The sequence below is a fragment of the Nymphalis io genome, chromosome 9 (genome assembly GCF_905147045.1).
Source record: "Nymphalis io chromosome 9, ilAglIoxx1.1, whole genome shotgun sequence".
NCBI lineage: Eukaryota > Metazoa > Arthropoda > Insecta > Lepidoptera > Nymphalidae > Nymphalis > Nymphalis io.
The window spans coordinates 7,547,981-7,571,795 of record NC_065896.1 but is presented as its reverse complement, the minus strand read 5'-3'; the positions used below and the strand labels follow the sequence as shown (position 1 = coordinate 7,571,795).

General features: G+C 31.9%; 2 protein-coding genes across 2 annotated transcripts; both read left to right on the top strand.

Annotated features, from left to right (window-relative positions):
- Nucleotides 1-9,170: 9,170 nt before the first annotated feature.
- LOC126770549 (CLIP domain-containing serine protease HP8-like) lies at nt 9,171-14,916 on the top strand. Its single transcript, XM_050489998.1, has 7 exons — nt 9,171-9,306; nt 9,788-9,948; nt 12,519-12,960; nt 13,273-13,407; nt 13,505-13,673; nt 14,128-14,321; nt 14,401-14,916. Exons 1-7 carry the CDS (start codon nt 9,231-9,233, stop codon nt 14,787-14,789), a joined length of 1,566 nt encoding a protein of 521 aa, XP_050345955.1. The 5' UTR covers nt 9,171-9,230; the 3' UTR covers nt 14,790-14,916.
- A 5,160-nt stretch (nt 14,917-20,076) lies between these two features.
- On the top strand, nt 20,077-23,430 carry LOC126770902 (retinol dehydrogenase 7). The gene is made up of 6 exons (XM_050490512.1): nt 20,077-20,106; nt 20,241-20,361; nt 20,731-20,877; nt 22,268-22,425; nt 22,817-22,979; nt 23,090-23,430. The coding sequence occupies exons 2-6, from the start codon at nt 20,262-20,264 to the stop codon at nt 23,428-23,430; spliced, it is 909 nt and encodes a 302-aa protein (XP_050346469.1). The 5' UTR covers nt 20,077-20,106; nt 20,241-20,261.
- Nucleotides 23,431-23,815: the final 385 nt, after the last annotated feature.

Genomic DNA, 23,815 nt, shown 5'->3' with positions numbered 1-23,815 from the left:
ATTGAATTTTGAAGATATTTATAAAAGTCAATATTAACCAGAAAGCCTGAGTTAATATTTTTCTTTCTCATATAAATTACAGCATCCTTTTCTTTTAATTATATACGCTCACATGTGTTCTCGACACATAAGAAGCTGTCAGCCAGCAATAACCAGAGACGTTAGGAAATTCAATTAATATTTCTTATCATATTAGCTTAATAATAATGCTTTATAACTATTTATTTTAATATTTTCTCATTAATATACATAAAAACAAACCGCCAAATAGTATGGCCTGTAAAAATCTTGCCTCAATAATCGTTTGTTATAAAAACTAGCCATAGAAACACGATCGTTTTTTTATTTATTTGGTCCTAAAAAGCAATTAACAAATTAAAAACTAACCATTTGATCTGAAATATTTCTTGTTTAACAAATACGAATGATATTTATTTAACAAAGTACTTATATCAGATTAAAATGTTGATCAGATGAGATAATCGCATTTACTTTTGTAATAAATAACATTGTCAAATTGGCTTATGAATCCACAGATGGGTGACATACACAATAATCTTCAGCTTATTTTACGCCTTATTTGTCAATCTTATTTTAAGCCTTATTTACAAAACGACCCTTCGAATAAAAAAAATAGATAGCATATAAATTATTTCATGACAATTCAACAAGTTTTCTCGTTCCCTTGATACAATTATATCCAGTTATCGCTTCAGCGCTAAGCCAGTAATGTCTAGGTCATAATAAAAGTTGCTTAAAGCGCTATCACAATCAAAACAAGACAATTTATTACCTTAAACCCAACCAAAATCTTACAAATTCCTTCGTTAATTGGACTAAACTTGTGAACATGACATTACTCTTACCTAATGAAAAGAAAATTATTGTAATAATTTAATTTTTACAGCATGATTGGAATGGTCACGATAGAAAAAAAAAACAGGAAAAAATATATATTCTACTCTGTAATGTTACAAGATGAACAAAATTTTGCGGTTAAAAGAACTTTTACTTTCCCTCGACTTTGAGAGTTCTTAAGTCGCTTCTTTTCTTAATTTTCTGCATGAATTGTTATTATGTCCACTTCTCAGCTCTTTATTTGAATACGACTCGTTTTTATAAGCCTTTATTTTTTTTATTCTTAGACGATTTTTTGTATGAATCTAAGTAAGGAATTGCTTCTAAGACACATCTATTATATTACCCAAACTTTATGTGCCTCCATGCTTAAAAAAGGTCTTTTAATCAAATTGCTCTCACGAAGAAGGGTGTGATTGAATTATGTAAAAAATGTTATGTATTAAATGTGTTACAAATACATAATGTTAAATTAAATTAAACGTTACTTGTTTACATTCATACCGCCAATGTGAAACGGTCGAACAGATCGTACAACCGCTTAACACGTCGGTCTAATAGATTTAAAAAAAAAGTTTTATCAAATGTTACCAACAAAAAAGTACCGATTGATTAAATGAATACATTTCTAATTTACAAAAAAAAACACTTGATGATAAGTGGCCCGCACCGCTCTTAGACATTTAACAAGTTAAGTAAAACATTCAGTATACCATTAATATGCGTCGAATTAAGACATCTAAGATGTAATGTCCCTCGTGCCTGTAATACCGTAACAGCCTGTGAATGTCCCACTGCTGGACTGAAGGCCTCCTCTCCCTTTTTGAGGAGAAGGTTTGGAACTTATTCTACCACACTGCTCCAGTGCGGGTTGGTCAAATACACATGTGACAGAATTTCAGTGAAATTAGACACGATGTGTGAGTGCAGGTTTCCTCACGATGTTTTCCTTTACTGTAAAGCACGAGATGAATTATAATCACAAATTAAGCACATGAAAATTCAGTGGTGCTTGCCCGGGTTTGAACCCACGATCATCGGTTTAGATTCACGCTTTCTTACCACTAGGCCATCTAAGCCTGTAATAGCACTGGCTCAATCACCCTTCAAACGAGACAAAGCCATAAAAATATTGCTGTTTGTCGGTAGAATATTTTATAAAAAAAATTGCACCCACCCATAGTAGCCTGCACAAAGCACAAATCAAGTGAATACTGAAAAAATATATTTTTTTATTACAAGAATTTAAGCTTATTCAAATTTTGAAACAGATATTTAAAAATACGATAATAGTTAAATCACTAAACGTAACCTGAATATATGAAAACAATAAAAAGGTGTCCATACAAGTTCCAGTCGATTTCAACACGTATAATTCACGCTCTTTAAACCTATCAACATTTTTTCAATGAATAAGTCGTTTAGGTATCTTCTAGTTTACATGAATGGGTGATAACGATGTCCGATCCACCTGGGAAATTATAGTTAGTTAAAACCATTCATGCGCCGCCTGAGAATCGCCATTTAGCAACAGTATATAAATTTATGAAGAGATTTTTACTTCAAAATGTTTTGAGTAAAAAAAGTAAAGTAATAAAAAACCACCTGTAAATGTCACACTGCTGGTCACATACAAAGGTCGTCTTTTGAGGAAAAGGTTTGTAGCATAGTCGACCACGCAGCTCCAATGCTGGGTATACATGCAGACTTATATATAACAAATGCAGGTTTCCTCGCAAATTTTCTTCATTGAATGAATTATAAGCTCAAATTAAGCATATAAAAATTCAGTCACTTTAAGTGTGCTTTTGTGTGATAACTAAAGTTTAAAACATATATATTTTTTATATTTCTTTTACAGATGTTAAGAAACAACATGTTATTGTCCATTTCATTCACAGATGTTGAGCAATGGCCCACTATTCAGCAAGAGCGTTCTCTCCTGTCAAGAAAATCTTACTCGCCACGCTGTTCCCTAGTGGGTTAGTAGATTTACATCTGAGAGAATTTCTAACAACACGTACAGGTCACGATGTTATCTTTCACTGCCGAACACGAGATGAATTGTAAACATAAAATATAAAAGATTGCGCGTTTCATTTACTCAATACCGTTAACTATAAACCTGCAATCTTTGTTAAAGTTCATATTAGTTCAGCTTTTGTAGTTATCAAAGTTTAAGAAAAAAAATCTTGTGCTATTAAAGTATAGTCATAGTTATAGCAGGTATAAACAATTAACAAACTTCAATGAAGTTATTCATAGAGAAATACACATTACAACAACAATAATAATACTTACCCTGCCCATATGGTTATTTGCTTAGAACGTAACTGTTTTAAATAACGATTAATAAACAACAATATTTGAGTAAAATAGATTTGTTATATAATTTGTATTCTTAGTATTTCAACGTGGAAGTTTCATAGATACATGGTTATGTGTATACACTATTACATAATTGATACGACAAACAAGTGGAATTTTTTTCCGAATTTTTGCTAACCTGCATAATTGACAGACATAGCGGCAAATTTATACTGTTTTGTATTTAATAATAATAATAATCATAAGGCCAAGCACCACCAAAAACGTAATTTAAGTAGACTCTTTTAAAAACTATCTATTTTCCCTGCATTTGAATTTCTTACCTTAGATTCGAAACCGAGTCTATCAAAAAAGCTGGCACTTTCTTTCCATTGTCTTGTTTATGAATACAAAGTATCCCTGTTCAGCGATATTTTCAATAAATTTTAATAGTAGTTATGAATCATAAAACTAAAAAAATAATACTTTAATATAAAAACAAAACGGTTACGTCAATGATAAATTGAAATAGCCACCGAATAGAATAAATAAAATGTAAGGTTCATTTGATATTTGAGTACTCTTCATAAATATGCGCATAAAGGGATCTTTGTTTGCAAATAGTTATAAATTAATTTGAATTTCAATTCAGGATCTGTTTTCACAATTTTGTTGAGGGGAATTAAGTTGTTTTTTTTAAAAATCAAATTTTGTTTTCTAACGGTTAGCTTAAAATGAAAAAAAAAAGATTTTTAATCTATGCAAATGATACGAGTACTTCACGAAAACGGGAGACGAAATTTTCTGTCAATTTTACAAATATTGAACGTCACGTAAGTAAATTTTGCAAGCGAAAGCTAACTCAATGGTGAAACGGTGATAGCTAAACCATCCATATTTTTAAAGCGAAAATGAATTTAGCACGGAAGATGAATATTAGGCGGCTTCCGCAGAGAGACAAATCAGCTTAACACGGCGGATGAAATTCCTGTAAAATTTGTCATTACCTCAAATACTATTATATTTTTAAAATGCAAACATATTTACAGATTATAAATGTTAGAAAAATATGCGTTTTTTATTTATATAAAATATTATTCACATTTCAATAAGTGGGCCATTTAATAAAGCAAAATAAAAATAAAAAATACAAAGCTCACAATTTTTACTTTGGAAAACCAATAAATATTTATTTAATTTTGCGTTACATCACAGCTTATATAAATGTGTTTTATGTTATAGAAGTAATTCTTCACTCAATTTTAATTTAGCTAAATAGTCAAAACTCTCCTGTGTGCTTTGATGTTATAAAATCTTTATTGCGATTGAGCGGCGCTTGCAAAAAGTACGGAAAGTTAAATTTATTTACTGAAACTTTTAAAACGTTTCAGTTTAGTATTTATATGTAAATATTTTTTATTTAATAAAAATAAAACTTTTAAAACAACATAATATCTTATTAAGATATAACGTATTTAATTTAATTATTATATTAGTTTGTCTAATATTAATTCAACGTATTTATTAAATAGGTATAGTCTATATATATTTGCTTTTGTTTTATTTAATTGCTTACTATAATTTTATTTATTTATAAAAAATACATTACTTATTATTAAGCAGTTTCCTTCCTTTTGACTTCGCCCGCGAATGAGGGGTTAGATGGCATTTATTTATTTATTTAGTTATGTAATAGTAGCCTATGTTCTTCCTTGGAATTTAAGCTTGCTGCGTATCATTTTTTTTTTAATTTCATCGAAATAAGTTCGGTAATTTCGCCGTGAAATTGTAACCGACAGACTGTCAGTTTGCTCACGGAGATACATTTCACATTTATAATATTAGTGTAGATTACTATTTAATATTATTATTAGAAATTAATATCGTTTGTTTAAGAGTAAAATTAACTTGATTTATTTTGATATGATGATAATGTTCTCCTGACCGATTTCTACCACGGCAGCCAATCTCATGAGAGATAACCCTTACAATCTTAGATTAATATAATATATATAAATTTTATATTATTGTGCACAGGTGTCTGCGCAAACATAGTCCTCAATATTCCCTTACTCTCATAATCCGATGGGACGGTAATCCGGCACAACCGGAAAGAATTATGAGGCACAGGTCAAACTACTTTACGTGCTTTCCGAAGCATGGGAACTTTCAACTTCCAGACTTCGATCTGCTACTGAGAATCTTCGACAGAAAAACCCAATAACTTTTTATTGGGCCGACGTACTATTTCAACCTCGGTCGGCGGCTCTCTCTACTCTAGCACTAATGGACAAATTATAGAAACTATTGCACCACGCTCTTCCACTACGAGTTGCATAATACATGTACAAGTACACACATTTGGCATAATTTTATTCAGCACGTATTGGTTTTCTCATAACCGAACACGAAATTAATTAAAAACACATGTTTACTACGTGAATCTCAGTGGTGCTTGCCCAGATCAGTTCCTACGACATTCGTTTAACATTCACGTTCTATCCACTTAACTGAGCCATCGCGGGGTTAAAAAAGAACTCGTGTGTAATAGAATCTGAATGTTTCTATTAACGTAAAATTCTATTTAAAACAATAATAATAAAATACTATAATAATAACATTAGCGCAAAGCACCTAGTTACTATTACACTTATATTAAGCCCAAGCCAGTCGGTTTCAATATTACTTCGAATAATGGAAGTTTAATGTAGAATATAATTTAGTAATGGTCAATCTAATTAAGATATTTTATCTCTTATTACTTAGAAATATCGAATCGTTTTATTTGTTACTATTGTATATTACTGAGAACATTCACCTACCTATATTATAATTTAAAAAAAAATCATCCATATGCTCATACATTATCGTTTTATATATTACTATTTTTTTTAGTTTTACTACAATGTTTGTTATATACAGTAACAGTACAGTAACAGCCTGTTAATGTCCCACTGCTGGGCTAAGGCCTCCTCTCCCTTTTGAGGAGAAGGTTTGGAGCTTATTCCACCACGCTGCTCCAATGCGGGTTGGTAGAATACACATGTGGCAGAATTTCAATGAAAATAGACACATGCAGGTTTCCTCACGATGTTTTCCTTCACCGTTAAGCACGAGATGAATTATAAACACAAATTAAGCACATGAAAATTCAGTGGTGCTTGCCCGGGTTTGAACCCGCGATCATCGGTTAAGATTCATGCGTTCTTACCACTAGGCCATCTCGGTTTGTTATATAGGAATAACTAATCCCTTTTTTTTCCTACATGACTTTTTTATTGAAATAAATAAGAAGACGGACAAATGAGCCACCTGTTAAGTGGTTAGAACCTCTCATAGACATTGGTACTATAACAAATATTAAATATCCCTTACGTCCTCAATGCGCCAACTGTCTGGATATGAACATGGGATTTTTATTTAAGACTAGCTGTGCCCGCAGTTTCATACCGCGTATAACTTAAAAAATCACTAAGAGCAGACTTATAATATTTTAGAATATTCAACATTTTTAGTTTTATTTTCGTGGGATATTAGAATTTATTGGTTTTTGCCGCACCCGAATCTAGATAGGAAAACATACAAATTGCCATGGAAAAACATCATTTCCTTAAATCTATTCCGAGATACTTGAATGCCTTTCCCTGTGCTTTATTTGTTGTTCGTGTTACTGCAAACGATACCTTCAAATGAAATGGTGTCCTTTTAAGACTAAAACGTAAATCGTTCTTTTTTAATAACTAGGTACGCATTATCAACTAACTGGTTGATTTTCCGCCCAGAGAATTGGAATTGCGCTTCGAAGGGAAATGCTTCTAGCATTCATGCCACTATTCCACGCGGTCACGATTTGTACCGTAACTATTTTTAATTTTTATTTGTACATATTTTAGGGCTTCACTTGCCAAACTAACCGACTCAGAATAAACAAAACCATAATATATATATATATAATCGGCAACGAAACGAAATACCTGTCTAACCTATAAACTTTAAATTACAAAGTTATTTACAAACCGAAAATAAATACGTGTCAGCGATCAATTACAGATTTATTATATGTATAGAAGATTGACGCTTTTAATTAACTTAAGATATATAAAGCATTTTACGAGTACCCGTACAAAAACTTTTTCGAGCAAAGGAATGAAGAAAACGATTTAATTTAAAAAAATACATACATAAAAAAATACTGCAGAATATAAGATACAAAACCAATTTATGTAAGTAACATAAACGCTAAACAAAACGTAACTCTTGGACTTCCATGAAAGAATAATAAAATTTGCTGCTACACTTATTAAGTATATTCTTTATGATATATTCTTTATGTTGAAGCTTCTAACTTTTATATAAATGAAAAACATGACAAAGCAAATTAATAATCATGCCTCACTGTTCACAAACGGTATAAATTCGATTCTGCACATACAGAGACTGTTTGTAGCCTAATTGATTTTCCTTCTGTCCCTGCGTACACGCCGACTTCGTTTCGTTTCGACATTCAACTAGCCAATTAACAGACAGCTTCAATATTCACTTTACGAATTTTGAACGTTGATGCTCAACGCAATTGTAAGCAAGCATCTGTGCTCTACAGATTATAAATACAGACGATTATATACAGAACTTGAAACTAAATACAAAATTTTGCATTAAATTTGATCCTCATTTTAAATAAAACAAATGAAATATTTTACGAAGTATATAAAATATATTATTAATATATTATATTTAATAATGAAAAAAATACTATTTTAAGATCACTTTTTTTTTTAATAATGAGTATAGAATTTTACGAAACAGTATCGATAAAATCATGTAAACATCTGACTAATTAAAACCTTCAAGCTTGCGAAGATAAAGTATCCATTCTCGAATTACTGCCTGAGGGAACATGTTTAGCTTCAGCTTACACTTTCTTCATTATCGTCTTATTACAATACCTATTATCCAACCGAGGCGTAAACCTTCATGTGTTTGTCTGTCTATCAATCTTTCACGACTGTACCACTACACTGATTTTGATGTAATTTAATATAAAGCAAACTTTAGTTCCATGGAAGAACAATTTTTGTACTTAATATCTGACTAAAGCCTCCCCCAGGACGTGGGCGAAGCCAGAAGCGATAATTGATATTTCCATACACACCAAGCTAATTTTTCTCTTAATTTTATTTAAAATATGTTATAATATCTCAAGGCCACGATATACATATAAGCACATATATATTTGAAACAAAAACAATTGAAACAATGTGACGGAAAACATCGTGAGGAAGCCTGTATGTGTCTAAATTCATTGAAATTCTGTGACGTGTTTATCTCCGCATTGGAATATCGTGGTGAAATAAACACAAAAAAAAAAACATTACTGAGCTGTGATCTCGTACAAGTACAAATTATTTTTATTATTAATATTAAATTATCGAAAAGAAAGAAATACGACGTATTTCGTAAGTTTGTTTTACAAATTGTAGAGTGGACTTTTACTGTGTTAGCTATATAATAAAAGCGGATAGAATTATTACTTGGAATCCCAATAGATGTTAAAATTGGACAAATATATTTAACAGTTTCAAGTTTTCACTTTTATGAGCAATCCTGCCTGTTTTTTAGCACATTCAGTACAATTGTAGAATTTGAAATTGTATAAATAGACCTAAGCCTAGGCTGATTTTCGAAAGATTTATTTTAAATGCATGATTAATTTTAATAAAATTTTCCTCAAATAATATGTTTACAGTTTTCCAGGCAAATATTAATACTGCGTATATATTTCTATTGTTTCATTGTGACATTACCAATTAACAAAGAATTTTTCTATGAATAGCTCAATTTTCTCATTACTACTGGTATTTATTAGTTGGCAACTATTAGAATTATATGCGTTAGTTACATTGCTACGTCACGTAATTAGCGGCAAATACCTTAGACTGATTCCCTTCATCAACCGTCATTAAGATAAATAAACATTTTTAAATATTAAAAGAGACTTAGTATGTAGAAGAGCCGCGGAGTATAAACTTGTCGTGTTTTATTTAGTAATTATTAATTAACAAACCATGAAGAAGTGTAACATATCCATAAGTTTAATTCTAATAATAACTTATATTTTTGTTACTGAAGCAGTCAAAAAAGGTATAAAACTATTTTAATATCAATTAACTAAGTGTATATTAAATACAGCTTTTAACGTTATAATCAAACGAATTGAAAAGAAAAGAGTTCACACATTAGATACAATTTTTAACCAATCCCATTTCCATCCCGAACGTAAATTAATAAAGAAACGTAAACTAAGTAAAAATCGCAATAAAAAGGAACCCTTACACAAGCGGGTCTTCTTTTGCAAACTCTTCGTTTTTCAAAAGTTTATCGAATTCTTCCTTTAGTTCATTCATTTTAATCAAAGGTGAAAGCTATAGTTGTGTTTGATAAAAAATAAGTTTAAATGTGAGTTAAGAAGGTTTTTATTAGTCGTATATATCCCTTGTAAGTGGACACCAGATGTAATATTCTTTTTAGACGAATAAATTCTTTTTAAAACTGATTTATTAAGTAATTTACATTACGTTTTCTAAAAAAACGTTTAATAAAGAAAGAATAATGTTATTTTTAGACGTCTGTGAAAAATGCGTAAAAATTGAAGACTGTCCAAAGATTGCCAACCTGCCTACCGAAAAACGTAAAATATGGCTAAAACGATTTCCCTGTATGATTTTTCAAAAAAATAAACATCCACCACTTTTCGATGTCTCGACAGTCGCAAAAAGAGATCATGTAAGTATTTGGAGGTAAAAAAAATACATATAAAAATATAAAAATACTTCTAACGATAATACAATGAAATCGTTAATTCTATTTTGTTTTAAACATTCGAATAAAATATCCTATTTCGCCTTTATAAACTGACTATATTCTATAAAAATCTCTGGCTAAAATTAAAAAAGTTATATATGTCTCCAATGTCCAAGCTAGCTTCATGGCGAATTTATTTGCACGTTCAATAATGTCTGTTGGATTTATGATTAATATGATTTAACAGAATAATAGTAATATTTTTTATTCATATTTTTTTAAGCGATACATCCTCTCACTATGTGCATCTTCTTGGGTGTTTTTTTTAATTTTTATTTAATAAGTTTTATTAGTGGTAAGATTTGAGATGCATGAGGTTCTCTTCTCCTATCAATGAACATTTCACGTCTCATATATTATCTGTTATAAGATTTCTTTTTTTTTCCGAGTTTATTCCAACCTATTCCGATTATATTCCACTCTATCTAAAATTTTGCCAAAATACACCCAACGAAAATATGCCACCAACCATGGAAATAAGGATGTTATTATGTCGATTGTGTAATGTTAATGAATCTTGTCATTGAACTCGATAGGACGTTAGAGCTCATCGCCAAATGGGGTTCTGATAATCTTGTTGAGTTTAATGCCAAGAAAACACAGGTATGCGCTCTCACAGCGAAAAAGTCACCATTTTACCCTCATCCCTCCCTCTGTGGCACACCGCTGATGATACAAAGCAAAATCGCCATGCTGGGGATGGACGTTCGCTGCGACCTTAGTCCAAGGGATTACATCGAGGCTATTATAAAAACAGCTTCACGGAAACTCGGAGTTCTGAACAAGGTGCGGCGTTTTTTCACGCCACAACAACTGTGCCTGTTATACAAAACACAGGTACGGTCTTGCGTTGAATATTGCTCGCACCTTTGGGATGGTTCCGCTAAGTACCTACTGGAGGCCTTGGACCGGTTGCAGCGACGTGCAGTACGCATTATTGGCGACGTAAAGGTCACAAACACCCTTGAACCTTTACAATTGCGTCGCTAGATAGCAGCACTGAGCGCTTTCTATCGACTGTATCACGGCGAGTGCTCTGAGGAATTATTCTCTCTAATTCCTGCTTCCTCCTTCCTTTAAAGTCCACGCGAGCTGGTTCTCGATGTCACCGCCTAACTGTGACATCAATTCCATCGCGCACAAAGAAATTTGGCAACTCCTTTCTTTGTCGCACTACCAAAAAATGGAATTCCTTATCAGCTCACGTGTTCCCCTCCTCTTACAACCTTGGTTCCTTCAAACGAGGCGTGAAGAGGCATCTTGCGGGCCGGCAAGGCGGTGACGGCTAGTACAGAACATTCTTCCCGATTGTACTGGCCGTCGTCGCGTTTGGACTCTACTACCACTTACCATCAGGTGGAGTAGAGTCAGGTGGAGTAGAGTTTTTTTTTATATGTCCGGGATGGCACATTTGCCATCCCGGACATATAAAAAAAAATGTATGCCATATATAAAATATGCCATGCCATATATAAAAAAAAAAACTGTGGGTGATTTGTAATATACTACGTTATCTTGTAGCCAAATTTCTTTAAATAATATGATTTTTGATAGCGATTAAGGCTATAGCTTGATTCAAATGATAGTAAGTGATATTGCATATATAATTAAATGAAAATTCTGTCACATGACATTCCTCTATATAACAACATACTACCATCACGTGAGTCTAGTGGCTATCTTATAAGGTTTAAGATTCCACCGAGGTTCTGAGATTATCATGGAATGTTTGGACGAAAACCAAACTAAATAATTAGCTCGCATTAAAATAAAATTATATCTAATATAACGGATCGAACAGCATCACAACATACAATTACTTCAATAATTGCATCATTTATATTACGACAGAAGCGGTTTCGATATGAACGAACATAATTAGACTACTCGATGACCAGCAGTATAGTATGTAAATGTCCTCTGGTAGAAATGTTTCCCAGTTTTCCAGTCGCACGGTGTCTTCTATATGGTTATGGTGTTCACTGTCACTCGTCAAACTTTCTGAAGCTTAATTCATAGCTCAAAAGAAGTTGCTATACAAATTTTAGCACAGTTTTTTTTCATGTGTCGTTAATTTTATGTGATCTTGATCCTCAAGTCTTAGATCTTTAGTCCAGACTGGGTCTGGTACTGTCAAACATTGAAAAAAATGTCTTAGAAACTTGCAATGTTTGAATCACTTGATTGTAGTTGCAACTATTTTCAATTAAAGTTGCTGCGAGACCTTAGAGACGACATTATCTCTTAAGTAGATCAAATTATGTTAACGCAACACGAAAATAAAACATCGTAAATAAAACGTCAGATATTATTTTTTATTTTCTTCAAATTACATAAACTAATACGCAATAGAATAAATGTTAAAACCATATAAAATTTTAATCTGCCTTTTTTACGCTTATTAGACTAATTAGAGTATTTGTAATAGGTATTTCACATATAAACAAATTTTAATATATAAGAATATACAGTGCTAGAATATATTATTGCAGATATGCTGCCCAAATTCGAATGTTCTGAAAATTGTTCATCATAATGGAAATACACCACGTCCAAATAGTTATGAATATCAGCAAACGAGACAAAAGAGACAAATTCAACAAAGTGAGGTCAAAGATCAAAATATTAATGTAAATCCAGTACCTGATCAGGTGAACAAGGGTAATGAAAATAAAACTGCAAGTAATACGGGGCCGTATTATCCGAACCAACAAAGCCATTTCGAATCGGAGGTGACATTATCGGGTCATATTACACAAAATACGCAATATTTGCAAGTACCTCAACAACAAAATCTTTTTTTTAACAATGGCGATGGCAATTCGTTTGGTATAGCTAATTCAGGCGCTCAATGTACAGAGCAAACGAGCTTGCTACCCGAACCGAGGACAGGTTGCTGTGGCCAAGACATGTCAGATTCATCCAGTATTACGGGTATGCTTTACTGTAATCTTAAAAATAAATTTTCTCAACAAAATATTTTGTATATTATCTTTAAATAATAAATAAGCAATTCTTATTTAAATTTATTTCCTGTATCTCGGAAACAGCTCTACCTCCAATTTTAAGTTTTTCTATTAATGTGTCTTTCCTAAAAAAGCCAAAAAACAAAAAAACTCTCATTACGGCGGGTACTATATATTTACACGTCAGATTAACTTGTACCCGCATATAAATGTTTTTTTTTAACATGTTTAAGATTTTGGTTGAATTTTCTTTATATTAAATTTTATTTTTTATGAATAGATTTACAAAGTATACTCAATATATTTGCACCTGTAAATCTAAATAATTGGGCAAACCAACCACACCAACTATTTCGTCGACGAAGATCCGCCGAAAGCATGACGGACGACAATGCGTTAGATGACAGAATAGCAGGTAAAACAATTTTGTTTCTATAATAGTCTTTGTAGAAATACCTTTCCTACATTGCCCTAAATTTAATGTACTTATAACTATTGTGTTATTAAATCAGGTGGAAAAGAAACGGAATTGGATGAGTTCCCCTGGACAGTTCTCTTGAAAATTACTTTCACTTTTGGTGGCAAACGAGCGTCATTCAATTGTGGTGGCTCTTTGATCAGTTCAAAATATGTCCTCACAGCAGGGCATTGCCTTAATGAAGATGGAGGTACTATAGTTGAGTAAGTAAGAAACAACGTATGCAGCATTATGAAGTAAATCTTGTCTATTATGATATATTAGCTATAACCTAAATTAATATACTAGATCAATTTTTTATATTAAAATAGAAGTGATATGCTAATAAGTCATTTAAAGTAATTGGCAGTAGGTTTTGTGCGTCCGCCCGGGTACTCACTACTAACTTATTCGTTATTCACCATAGCAATTAGCAATAAGATTTTGTATAGCTGCGTTCTATTTTGAAGAGTGTGTGAGCCAGTTAAATTACAAACACAAGGGATAACATATTTCATCCAATCAACCATGGTGGCGGCACATTGCATTTGCCAATTTGCATTAGTGGAAGTGACCACAGATAGTCCACTACTAATCTGCCTTTCTATTACAAATCTATACTAACATATAAATCAGAAGATTTTGATGGCTTCTTTCAAATGTTTTCAATAATTTCAGCATTGAATTAACACTTGCTGAGTATGATAAGAGTCAGTTTCCAAGAGACTGTAAATCTGGGTTAGGCGAAAGGAATTGTATTGACAATATTTTAATGCACGCTAAAAATGTAATACTGCACCCTCAGTATGATGATGAGTCGCTTCAAAATGATATTGCTCTAATCGAACTAGATGGATATGCTCCCTACACACGTAAGTTAAAATATTTTATTTATCTATATTTCATCGTTGCAAGTGATTTGAACCAGCTAATATATTTTATATATTCCAGGATACATCAGGCCAATATGCATTCCACCCATCAATGTAGATGATCCTGAGTTTTCAAACTTGCCTCTTGCAGTAGCTGGCTGGGGTCGCATTGGGCGATACCTTACCGATATTAAGCAGTCGACAGTTGTGCATTTGGTTCATCATGATGAATGTGTCCAGTCTTATCCTTACTTAACAGAAACCCAACTTTGTGCAGCTGGACGAACTGGCGAAGATACTTGCAAAGGTGACTCTGGTGGACCTTTGATGTTGTTGTACAGACAAAATTATTACGTTGTTGGTGTTGTTAGTGGGAAGAGAGCCGATAGTCCATGCGGTACGTCTGTGCCGACTCTCTATACAAACGTATTCCATTACGTTCCGTGGATACAAAGTGTTATTAATTAAACTTATGTTCATTTTATATATAATGTCTTCCAAAGCCGTCTGACAAATTCATTCTGTTTTATAATAAAAATAGCTTACGTTACGACAATTTTTTCGTCATGATAACTTAATAAAGATGTAAGTATTGTATGTATGTTTTGTTCTACCGTTGTGTTATTGTTTTGCTTAACGTACCTAAGAAGTACAAATCCGTTTGATATGAAGTAACAAGATGAAATTATTACATAATCTCAATTAATTTGGATATGAAATTGTATAATAATAATAATGAGCAAAATTTTTTTTACAATTAAAACTAACTACTACCTATAAAAAAATTAAAGTAGTAAGTACTCCTTTCCCTTTTGAGGAGAAGGTTTGGAGATTATTCCACCACGCTGCTCCAATGCGGGTTGGTAGAATACACATGTGGCATAATTGCAATGAAATTAGACACCTGCAGGTTTCCTCACGATGTTTTTCTTCACCGTCAAGCTCGAGATGAATTATAAACACAAATTAAGCACATGAAAATTCAGTGGTGCTTGTCCGGTTTTGAACCCACGATCATCGGTTAAGATTCACGCGTTCTAACCACTAGGCCATCTCGACTTTTTAGTTACTTTTACTACCTATAAAGCATATACATAAAGGACTCCCTTTTATTTGTCAATATAATGCAGAATTCATGCAGAATAATGTTATAGTGTAAATTCAGTCTACAGCTCTTACTGTACCTGTTCTGTAATGTTCGCGTGTTTTATTTTTAATACAGAAAGCTACATGATTTATGCCGCTTGGAGAAAAACGTAAAATAATTGAATCCGCATGTAGTTTCATTAATGTAACATTTAAACATATAAGAGAAGAAGTTTGTCGGCTATTTGAATCACTGATTAATTTAAGTCTAAGAATTATCATTAAGACATTATTTAACCAAGAAAATATTGAAAAGATGATCATCAGAAGAAACATCTCTTTCATTAATATTTGCAGGGTTTTTATTTCGCTTTTACCAAGAGACAGACTGTTTTAGATATATAATTTATGAATACTTTGTGCACATATGTTATGGTGTTATTTGTAAGTCAGAAAAATCATACCTCTGGAGAGTTGAAAGTGTATGTGCTGCTTAAAACTTTAAATCACTAAAATTATATGAAAAGATAATGGAAAAGTTCCTTTTAAATAGCCCTAAAGAAAGTTCTGGAACACTATGTTGAATCAGTGTTACCCGCGGAAAGTTAGGGCCAGTTACTAGTACAGAAAAAGATACAAAAGCAAGACTTTATTAAATAATTTTTGTACACCAAGACGTGTAACTCACTATGAATGTTCACGGTACATATACAATACGTCAGAACACTTAAATGAACAAACACTATTATCAGAACGTAGCCGGGGGCGCGTAGATTTCCCTGGAGGGCGCTTCTCTTTAAAAGTGTCGGTCGAATGACCGCTATTCGGTGAACGGTCTTTTAAATCATGCTCGCAAAAGACAAAAGATCTAAAGTAAGTTTCGGTAAAGTTAAAATTTTATTGCTACCTAACTGTACATTTGGGAGGAAGAAGTTAAAATTGAAGTTGGTATAAATCTTAAAAGGTTACGAGAAAATACGTAAAGCAACGCATTACATTAAGGATTAATGGACGAGATATTATTAAACCTTTATTGATATATGCGTATCTTTTTTACTAGATTTTAACTCTCCTGCATGTTTTGGAACAAAGTCTACGTTACTCAAACTAATAAAATCTAATCAATGCACAATTAACACACTGTTGCATGAATAATAATAAATAGCTTGTAATACTGAGTACAAACTTCAAATTGTCGACTTAATTTCAATAATGTCACTTTTAGAAACGAAACATTATTACGTACGTAACCAAAGTATCAGAAAAATAGTAACAGCATACAGCATTTCCTATTGTAATAATTTGATAATATTTTATATTATATTCCATTCGGATACCAAAATACAACGCAATAACAAAAATGTTCTATAAAAACACGGACCCTTTTAACGTGTTTATGTTTTTTTTTTCTTCTAACCATAAGCCGTTTATCTTCACCGGGAAAATTTATGTAAAACCAATGTTACAAATAAAGATCGACGAACGATCTGCAAATTTCCGCACCATGTCACAATTAGTGCGTATCCCGCTGTTGGGACGTGTTTTGTTATTTTCTATCGGAGACAGGTCCCTAGTGAGCCATTAAAAAACGTATTTTGGTATCGATTCATCACAGTCATAGCATTGCGTGTGTTTTGGAAAATATATTATGTTTCGTATACATTGAATTGTTTTGTCAAATGACTTTAATGAATTAACACTCAGACGAGATGTATATGATATAGACCATAACGAGATGTAGATGATAGTTAAAAAACCGGGCAAGTGCGAGTCGGATTCGCGCCTTGAGGGCTCTGTTTTATTTTAAGATTTAGACTTTTCATAAATTTTCTTTAATTTGTTATAATAAAATATTTGTATATGTTGTAATAAAATATTTTTCTTATTTTTTTTATAAACCAATTTTCGGTTTTCGGGTTTTTTCCTATACTTGTGCTACAAGATGCTACAAGATATTGCTTCTTGCCAAATTTCAAAATTCACTCAATTTCCCTTTACGAATGTAGGGGAAATGCGACATAAACGGCATAAGTCTTTTGATTGCGTAGACTTTGAGGATTGATTTTTGCAAAGCTCCAAGGGACCGCTGACCTTAATTTTTGGTGTTAATTTCAATTTTATATCTCTCCGTGTTCCCGAGAAAAAGGGTCTTAATGGACAGACAGACAGACAGACGCACAACGAAGTGATCTTATAAGGGTTCCTTTTTGCCTTGAAGGGTACGGAACCTTAAACATTTATGATTTTAAACATAATACCGGTTTCTTCCTATCAATATATATAATAATCATCAATTAGGCCATTTCGAGTTAAGAGTTAAGAAAAACTTATGAAACGTTTTTAATAGGAATGCTATAGGCCAAAATGGTCTAATGGAAACCACTGAGTTTATAAATCAATTCGTATTCTACGGTGAAAAAACCTATGAAAATCTACCACATATGTATCCACCAAACCGCATTGAAACAGACTGGTGGAATTAGCTCCAAGCCTTCAAGCTTTCAAGCCTCCAAGCGAATTGTTTCTTGAATATAGTAGCTGAAAATTGTATAATTAACAAAATTGTAACTAAAAACTTTTGACTAATAACAACATCAGTTTGAGATAAATAAGCCAAAATTACAATATCCAAAATTTGTCTTTTAAGTTATCTGTGCATGATACCTAATGTGGCAACAATTGAATGTAATTAAATGAAACTTAGCGCATTATTAGCTCGAGCAATAAAAAAGGCTCAAATAAATAAAAGAAAATTTATTCGAGTGTAATTTATGATGCAACTTTTTTCATTTTAAAAGAGTCGAAATAGAGATATTTTCAAAAAAAACTCATTTTATTTAACTAATATGGTGGACCGAAAGGCAAAGAATAATAAGTAAAAACTTTCCAAATAAAACCACCAAATGACTGGACTAGAGATGTTAATTCCAAATAATAAAAATAGTATATAATTAATTACAAGAGTAATGACAATATACTCGTATAACTTTAGTCGATATGATATAATTACGCGAAAATATTTCATTCTGAAAATTCGGGATAATTACTTTGCCGGTTGAATAATTAGGTCGGGTGTTTGAGATCGCTTAGTGTCATTGGCGGTGGTTCCCGAAACACTTTTACCCAATGGATTCGATCATGGATGAAGCGAACCAGAAATACAAGATTGTTTCCGTTCAATAGGTCTAATCTCTCAGTTGGGTATTCGTGCTGAAATGATCCTCTTTTATTGGCATCTCTTTGTTGACTGTTCAACATTTTTCATAATAACAGTCACCCGCAAATTTTATTGATGACAAATTTATATGCTTCAAACAAGTAGCGATTATATTATATATTCATAAGATTTATTAAATGAAAAATAATCAAATATTTTCATATAGATGTGAAGCGAAAACGTACTCTTAAAAATATATTTTTTATATATAATTTTATTATTTACTATTTTTATTAACGAATAATAATAATAAAAAACGAATGAATCTTAACCGATGATCGTGGACTCAAACTCGAGCAAAACCACTGAATTTTCATGTGCTTAATTTGCGATTATAATTCATCTCGTGCTTGACGGTAAAAGAAAACATCGCGAGGAAACCTGCCTGTGTCTAATTTCACGGAAATTTTACCACAAGCTCTCAACCTCCAAACCTACTCTTCAAAAAGGAAGAGGAGGCCTTAGCCCAGCAGTGGGACATTCACAGGCCATTGTTATACCTGTTTAGGTGGGTGGTTCGGTTAATTGGCCATCTGGTGGTAGGTGGCCACCAGGTCTCCATGTCCAATGCACCACCGGCTTTGGGAACTGAGATGTTAAGGCCCTTGTGACTGTAGTTATACTGGCTTACTCACTCTATAAACCGGAACACAAAACCACCGAGTCCGTAATCCGTAACAGCCTGTGAATGGGCCTTCTCTCCCTTTTTGAGGAGAAGACTTGGAGCTTATTCCACCACGATGCTCCAGTGCGGGTTGGTGGAATAAACATGTGGCAGAATTTCAGCTAAATTGGACATATGCAGGTTTCCTCACGATGTTTTCCTTCACTGTAAATGAATGATGAATTATAATCACAAATTAGGCGTATGAAAATTCAGCGGTGCATGCCCGGGCTTGAACCCACGATCGTCGGTTAAGATTCACGCGTTCTTACCACTGGGCCATATTAACATTGAGTATTAGATACTATTTAGCGATAGAATGTCTGATGAGTGGATGGTACCTATCAGACGGGATGCACAAAGTCCTACCACCAAGAAATATATAATACATTAAGATTAAAATACACGTTTGAATTGAATCCAAATAAATAAAAACAAATATTATTATTGACCATCACGCAATGTGTCTAAAGTGTTTGGATCATTTAATACAATTCACAACCAATTTTTATTAAGAAAATGAAAACTAAGTACCTCCTGGTTATTATAAATAAAATTATAAAAAAAGTAATATTAATATAATTTATATTATCAGTATGATATTTTCTTTCATCCGAATGTGAAGCTAGGCGTAATACAAACATGAAATTCGTTATAAATATGCAATGATATCCGACGCCTGTTTCATATGCACCGCTTTAGTCGAAGACCACATTGGTCAGGTACTAACTAAAACGGTAGATAATAAAATAAACATTCACATACGTCAGTACATCCAGAACTGTGACCCTATATAGACCGAATAGTAGAATAAAACTGTAAGTAAAACTTTTTTAATACAATAGTAAAAAGAACAATAAAACCGTTCAATTATTTTAAAATTAAAACAAAAGTTACAGTATCTCATAAGTTATTAGCAGACACGACAGATAATATAAAAATCTATTTATAGTTTAAAGCAAAAGGAGAGACAATGTCCTGGACTAAAGTTGTAGCCATAACAGGATGTGATAGTGGCCTTGGCTGGGCTTTAGCAGCGCGGATGGCGAGAGATGGAATAATTACAGTGCCGGGTAAGTAAACTCTTTTTTGGTTGAAAAAAAGTAAGATAATGAACAAGAAATAGATTTAATTTAAGTGTACCTACATAATTTCAGTAGCTAAAAACATTTATATAGTTATTACGAGTTATAAGTATTATTACTAAATATTATACGTCGTACGCGGATATTTGCATTTAGGCACTGTTTACTGGAGATTTTTAACGAAATTCTTAATTTCAGAGAATTAAAAACATTTCTAATTTATTTTCATTATTTTTCTGCAACTGTCTTTATTTTGTGTATGTATTGTTAGGTGTTTGTTTTTTTGATTTCGACTGTCAAATATATATTTTTGGTTTGATGTAAAAATACTACGTATAACAAATGTAATTATTTTAGGCATGTACAATGGCACCGCTACTGAAGCTTCGCACGCACTTAAAAACCTCTCTGCTCATCCATTTAAGCTAGATGTTACAGATTCTGAGAGTGTTAATGAATTTAGCGAATATGTCAAGAGTATTGTCAAAAAGAATTCAAATTACAGTAAGTTAAAATATTTTAGATATAATATAATATTGTTGGGAACCTATAAAAAGGTTGTGTCTGCGTATTATAAAAAACTTTTTTTTGTTTTTTCGCAAAAACTTTTGGATGAATTTCAATGAACTGGAAGAATGTACCGTATAAAATTTAACTCGCCCTCCAAGATTATGAGCTTGTATCTACATATACCAAAGTGATAATATCAGAAATTACTTTGAAGATTTTCATGATGTTTTCACCAATTAACAGTTTGATCAATGAATATGATATACTAGGCCTTGTTTGGGCTTTATGGAGTATCTGTGAGTTATCAGACCAATTTTAGTGGCTATATAGTCCGACACGAGAACAGTAAGTTCTTCCACACCTTCTGCAGATATATGTTTGCGGATTGATTATTTTTTTAATATTTTTTCTTTTCACTATTATCTGCAATTATATCGAACCAGTATATCATTTGTAAATATTTTGAGCAAATTGGCAAAGCATATGGATATGGTGTTATTTTGAGGAAAAATACAGCTTATTGGCATGCGCTGTTTAAATGGATATAGTTAGATAAAAATAATGTAAAGTTGAATATTTTATCGAGAAGTTACAAAAGAAAAACCGTGTCACTATATTATGCCATACTATTTCTTCTTAATTAGCTACTTAGTTCTATCCGTATAAAGCCAGGGCGGGTCGCTTGTTTAATTTAAAACAGGTGGTGGAGGTTTAAAAGTAGATGGAAATTTAATCAATATTAAGAAAGAAACGAACTCTTAAGCACAAATTTTATCCATTCAATAGGTATACACTGTCTAGTTTGTATGTAATATTTTAATATTGGTATGCAAAAATGATATTTTTACCGTAAAACCGTTTTGTCATTTCAACTGAAGCCTGTGTCAATATATAACGAGTGTTAACCTTTATAGCAAAAAATTCAAATGTTATCACAAAGTGAATATCAATATGAAAACTCTCATATTGGAATTTATACGAGTTTTTACAATTTGGGAGGGAAACGCATATCTACTACGTATCTCTTGGTTATTTTTATTTTCACAAAATGTTCGTAATTTGTTCCGTATTTGCTAAGGAAAACATAGATACTTTTTAAAGTAGGTAGGTATTATTATTTATATTAGACAATCCACAGTTGAATAGCCTTAAGGATCTCATAATAAAGAGTTTGTACACAAACGTTTCCTGCTCTAAGCTAAGCTATTATCGTCTAAAGAGGAGACAAGATCCTTGTCTTGTTTATTTAAAAGACTACTTCCAATTATCTAGATAGTAATATCTAATGATTAAATAAGTAATTAAAATATATATTTAATGAATCAGATGGCTTATTTAATCAAGTAAATTAATACATTTTTAAACTTTTATATTGTCCTTATAGAATTATACGCAGTAATAAACAACGCTGGTGTAATGACCATTGGTGACTACGAATGGCACACGCCACAAATCATTGAAAACACAATAAACGTCAATTTACTCGGAGCAATGACAGTGGTTTCTGCATTTTTGCCCGATTTACGAAAAAGTGCACAGAGTGTAAGAATTATTTAATTATTTTTTATTTAAATTCATCTTAGCATTCAATTAAGAATTGATATAATAGATGTAATGTATTGTATTCTATTCAAACAACATTTCATTGAGTTTTTAATTGGAATGAATACGGATCGGTCTATGAGACTCATGTTTGAATAGATTTAATTCGTTCATTTGTTTTTCTTTGCTAATAGAAATGAATCGATAAGAAATTGCCTTTTATATTGCAACTTATTTAACATTAACTTGTTTTAACATTAATTTGTTTTAGTGATGTTCTATGGATTTAATTTGAATCCATCCAGAGCTTTCCAACTCACTTTCCCATTTATAATATAATAAATAGGAATTATATAAAACTATGTATTTTTTTCACTATTTATATTTTCAGGGTGTGAAACCTCGTATTATTAATGTAGCTAGTCACTGTGGGTTACATCCACTTCCCGGATTTGGTACCTACAGCGCGAGTAAAGCTGGTGTATTGGCCTGGACAAAAGCCTTACATATGGAATGTGTACATGATAATATAAAAGCATTGGCTTTTATACCAGGTATTTATTGCATACTAAAAAAAATAATAAGCAACTATTTTAAAACATATTGACGTAATATTTAATTACATCAAAAAGGTAGAAGGATAACTTCTTAAACACTCTTTCAGGTGGATTCGTCGGTTCTAGTAATTTGTTAAAAAATCAACTTCTGAATGGAAATGCGATGCTGGAATATATGAATGAAGAACAAAAGGCTTTATATGGGAAGAAAATACGAATCTTGAATAATTATTTAAAACAAGCATGTAATAATACCAGATTTGATTCCCTAAACGATGAAAAGATAATTGAAACCTTTATGAAGGCTCTCACTGATAATAACCCAAAGAAAATGTACAAAGTTGAATCGTTACGTTACAAATTTTATTACAATTTATTCAAATTACCTTTGCCAGATACAATATACAAAAGCCTTATTAAAAGATTTCTTAAGTTCCCTGAAGTTTAAAAACTAAAAAGTTAACGTTTCTTCTGTTAACATTTTATCTAAAAAATGGTAAATAAATAATTATACAGTGTAGTATAATAGTGTTTATATATAAATTATTACATTACCTTTTTTATAATTATCTTTTTTATAAAAAAGAATAAATGTACAAGTTATTTTGATTATATTAAAAAATAAATACAAGTTAAAAGCAGAATAATAATGTTTAAATATCACCATCCCACAATCCTATGAGTTATTACTTACACCGTGGGTTACCTGGAAGAGATCGCTATGTAGCGATAAGGTCGCCAAAATTGTATGCTACTTTTATTTAGGCTGTATCCATGTTTTGTATAGTTTTTTCTCCTTGTGGTGTACAAAGTATAAAGTAAAGTAAAGTAAA

What these genes read in the sequence shown, in the direction of transcription:
- LOC126770549 (XM_050489998.1), top strand. Translation starts at nt 9,231, where the DNA reads ATGAAGAAGTGTAACATATCCATAAGTTTAATTCTAATAATAACTTAT. An exon ending in CAGTCGCAAAAAGAGATCAT is followed by an intron (nt 9,949 to 12,518) that starts GTAAGTATTTGG and finishes ATATTATTGCAG; the next exon opens with ATATGCTGCCCAAATTCGAA. An exon ending in AGATTCATCCAGTATTACGG is followed by an intron (nt 12,961 to 13,272) that starts GTATGCTTTACT and finishes TTTTATGAATAG; the next exon opens with ATTTACAAAGTATACTCAAT.
- LOC126770902 (XM_050490512.1), top strand. Translation starts at nt 20,262, where the DNA reads ATGTCCTGGACTAAAGTTGTAGCCATAACAGGATGTGATAGTGGCCTT. An exon ending in TGGAATAATTACAGTGCCGG is followed by an intron (nt 20,362 to 20,730) that starts GTAAGTAAACTC and finishes TAATTATTTTAG; the next exon opens with GCATGTACAATGGCACCGCT. An exon ending in TACGAAAAAGTGCACAGAGT is followed by an intron (nt 22,426 to 22,816) that starts GTAAGAATTATT and finishes TTATATTTTCAG; the next exon opens with GGTGTGAAACCTCGTATTAT.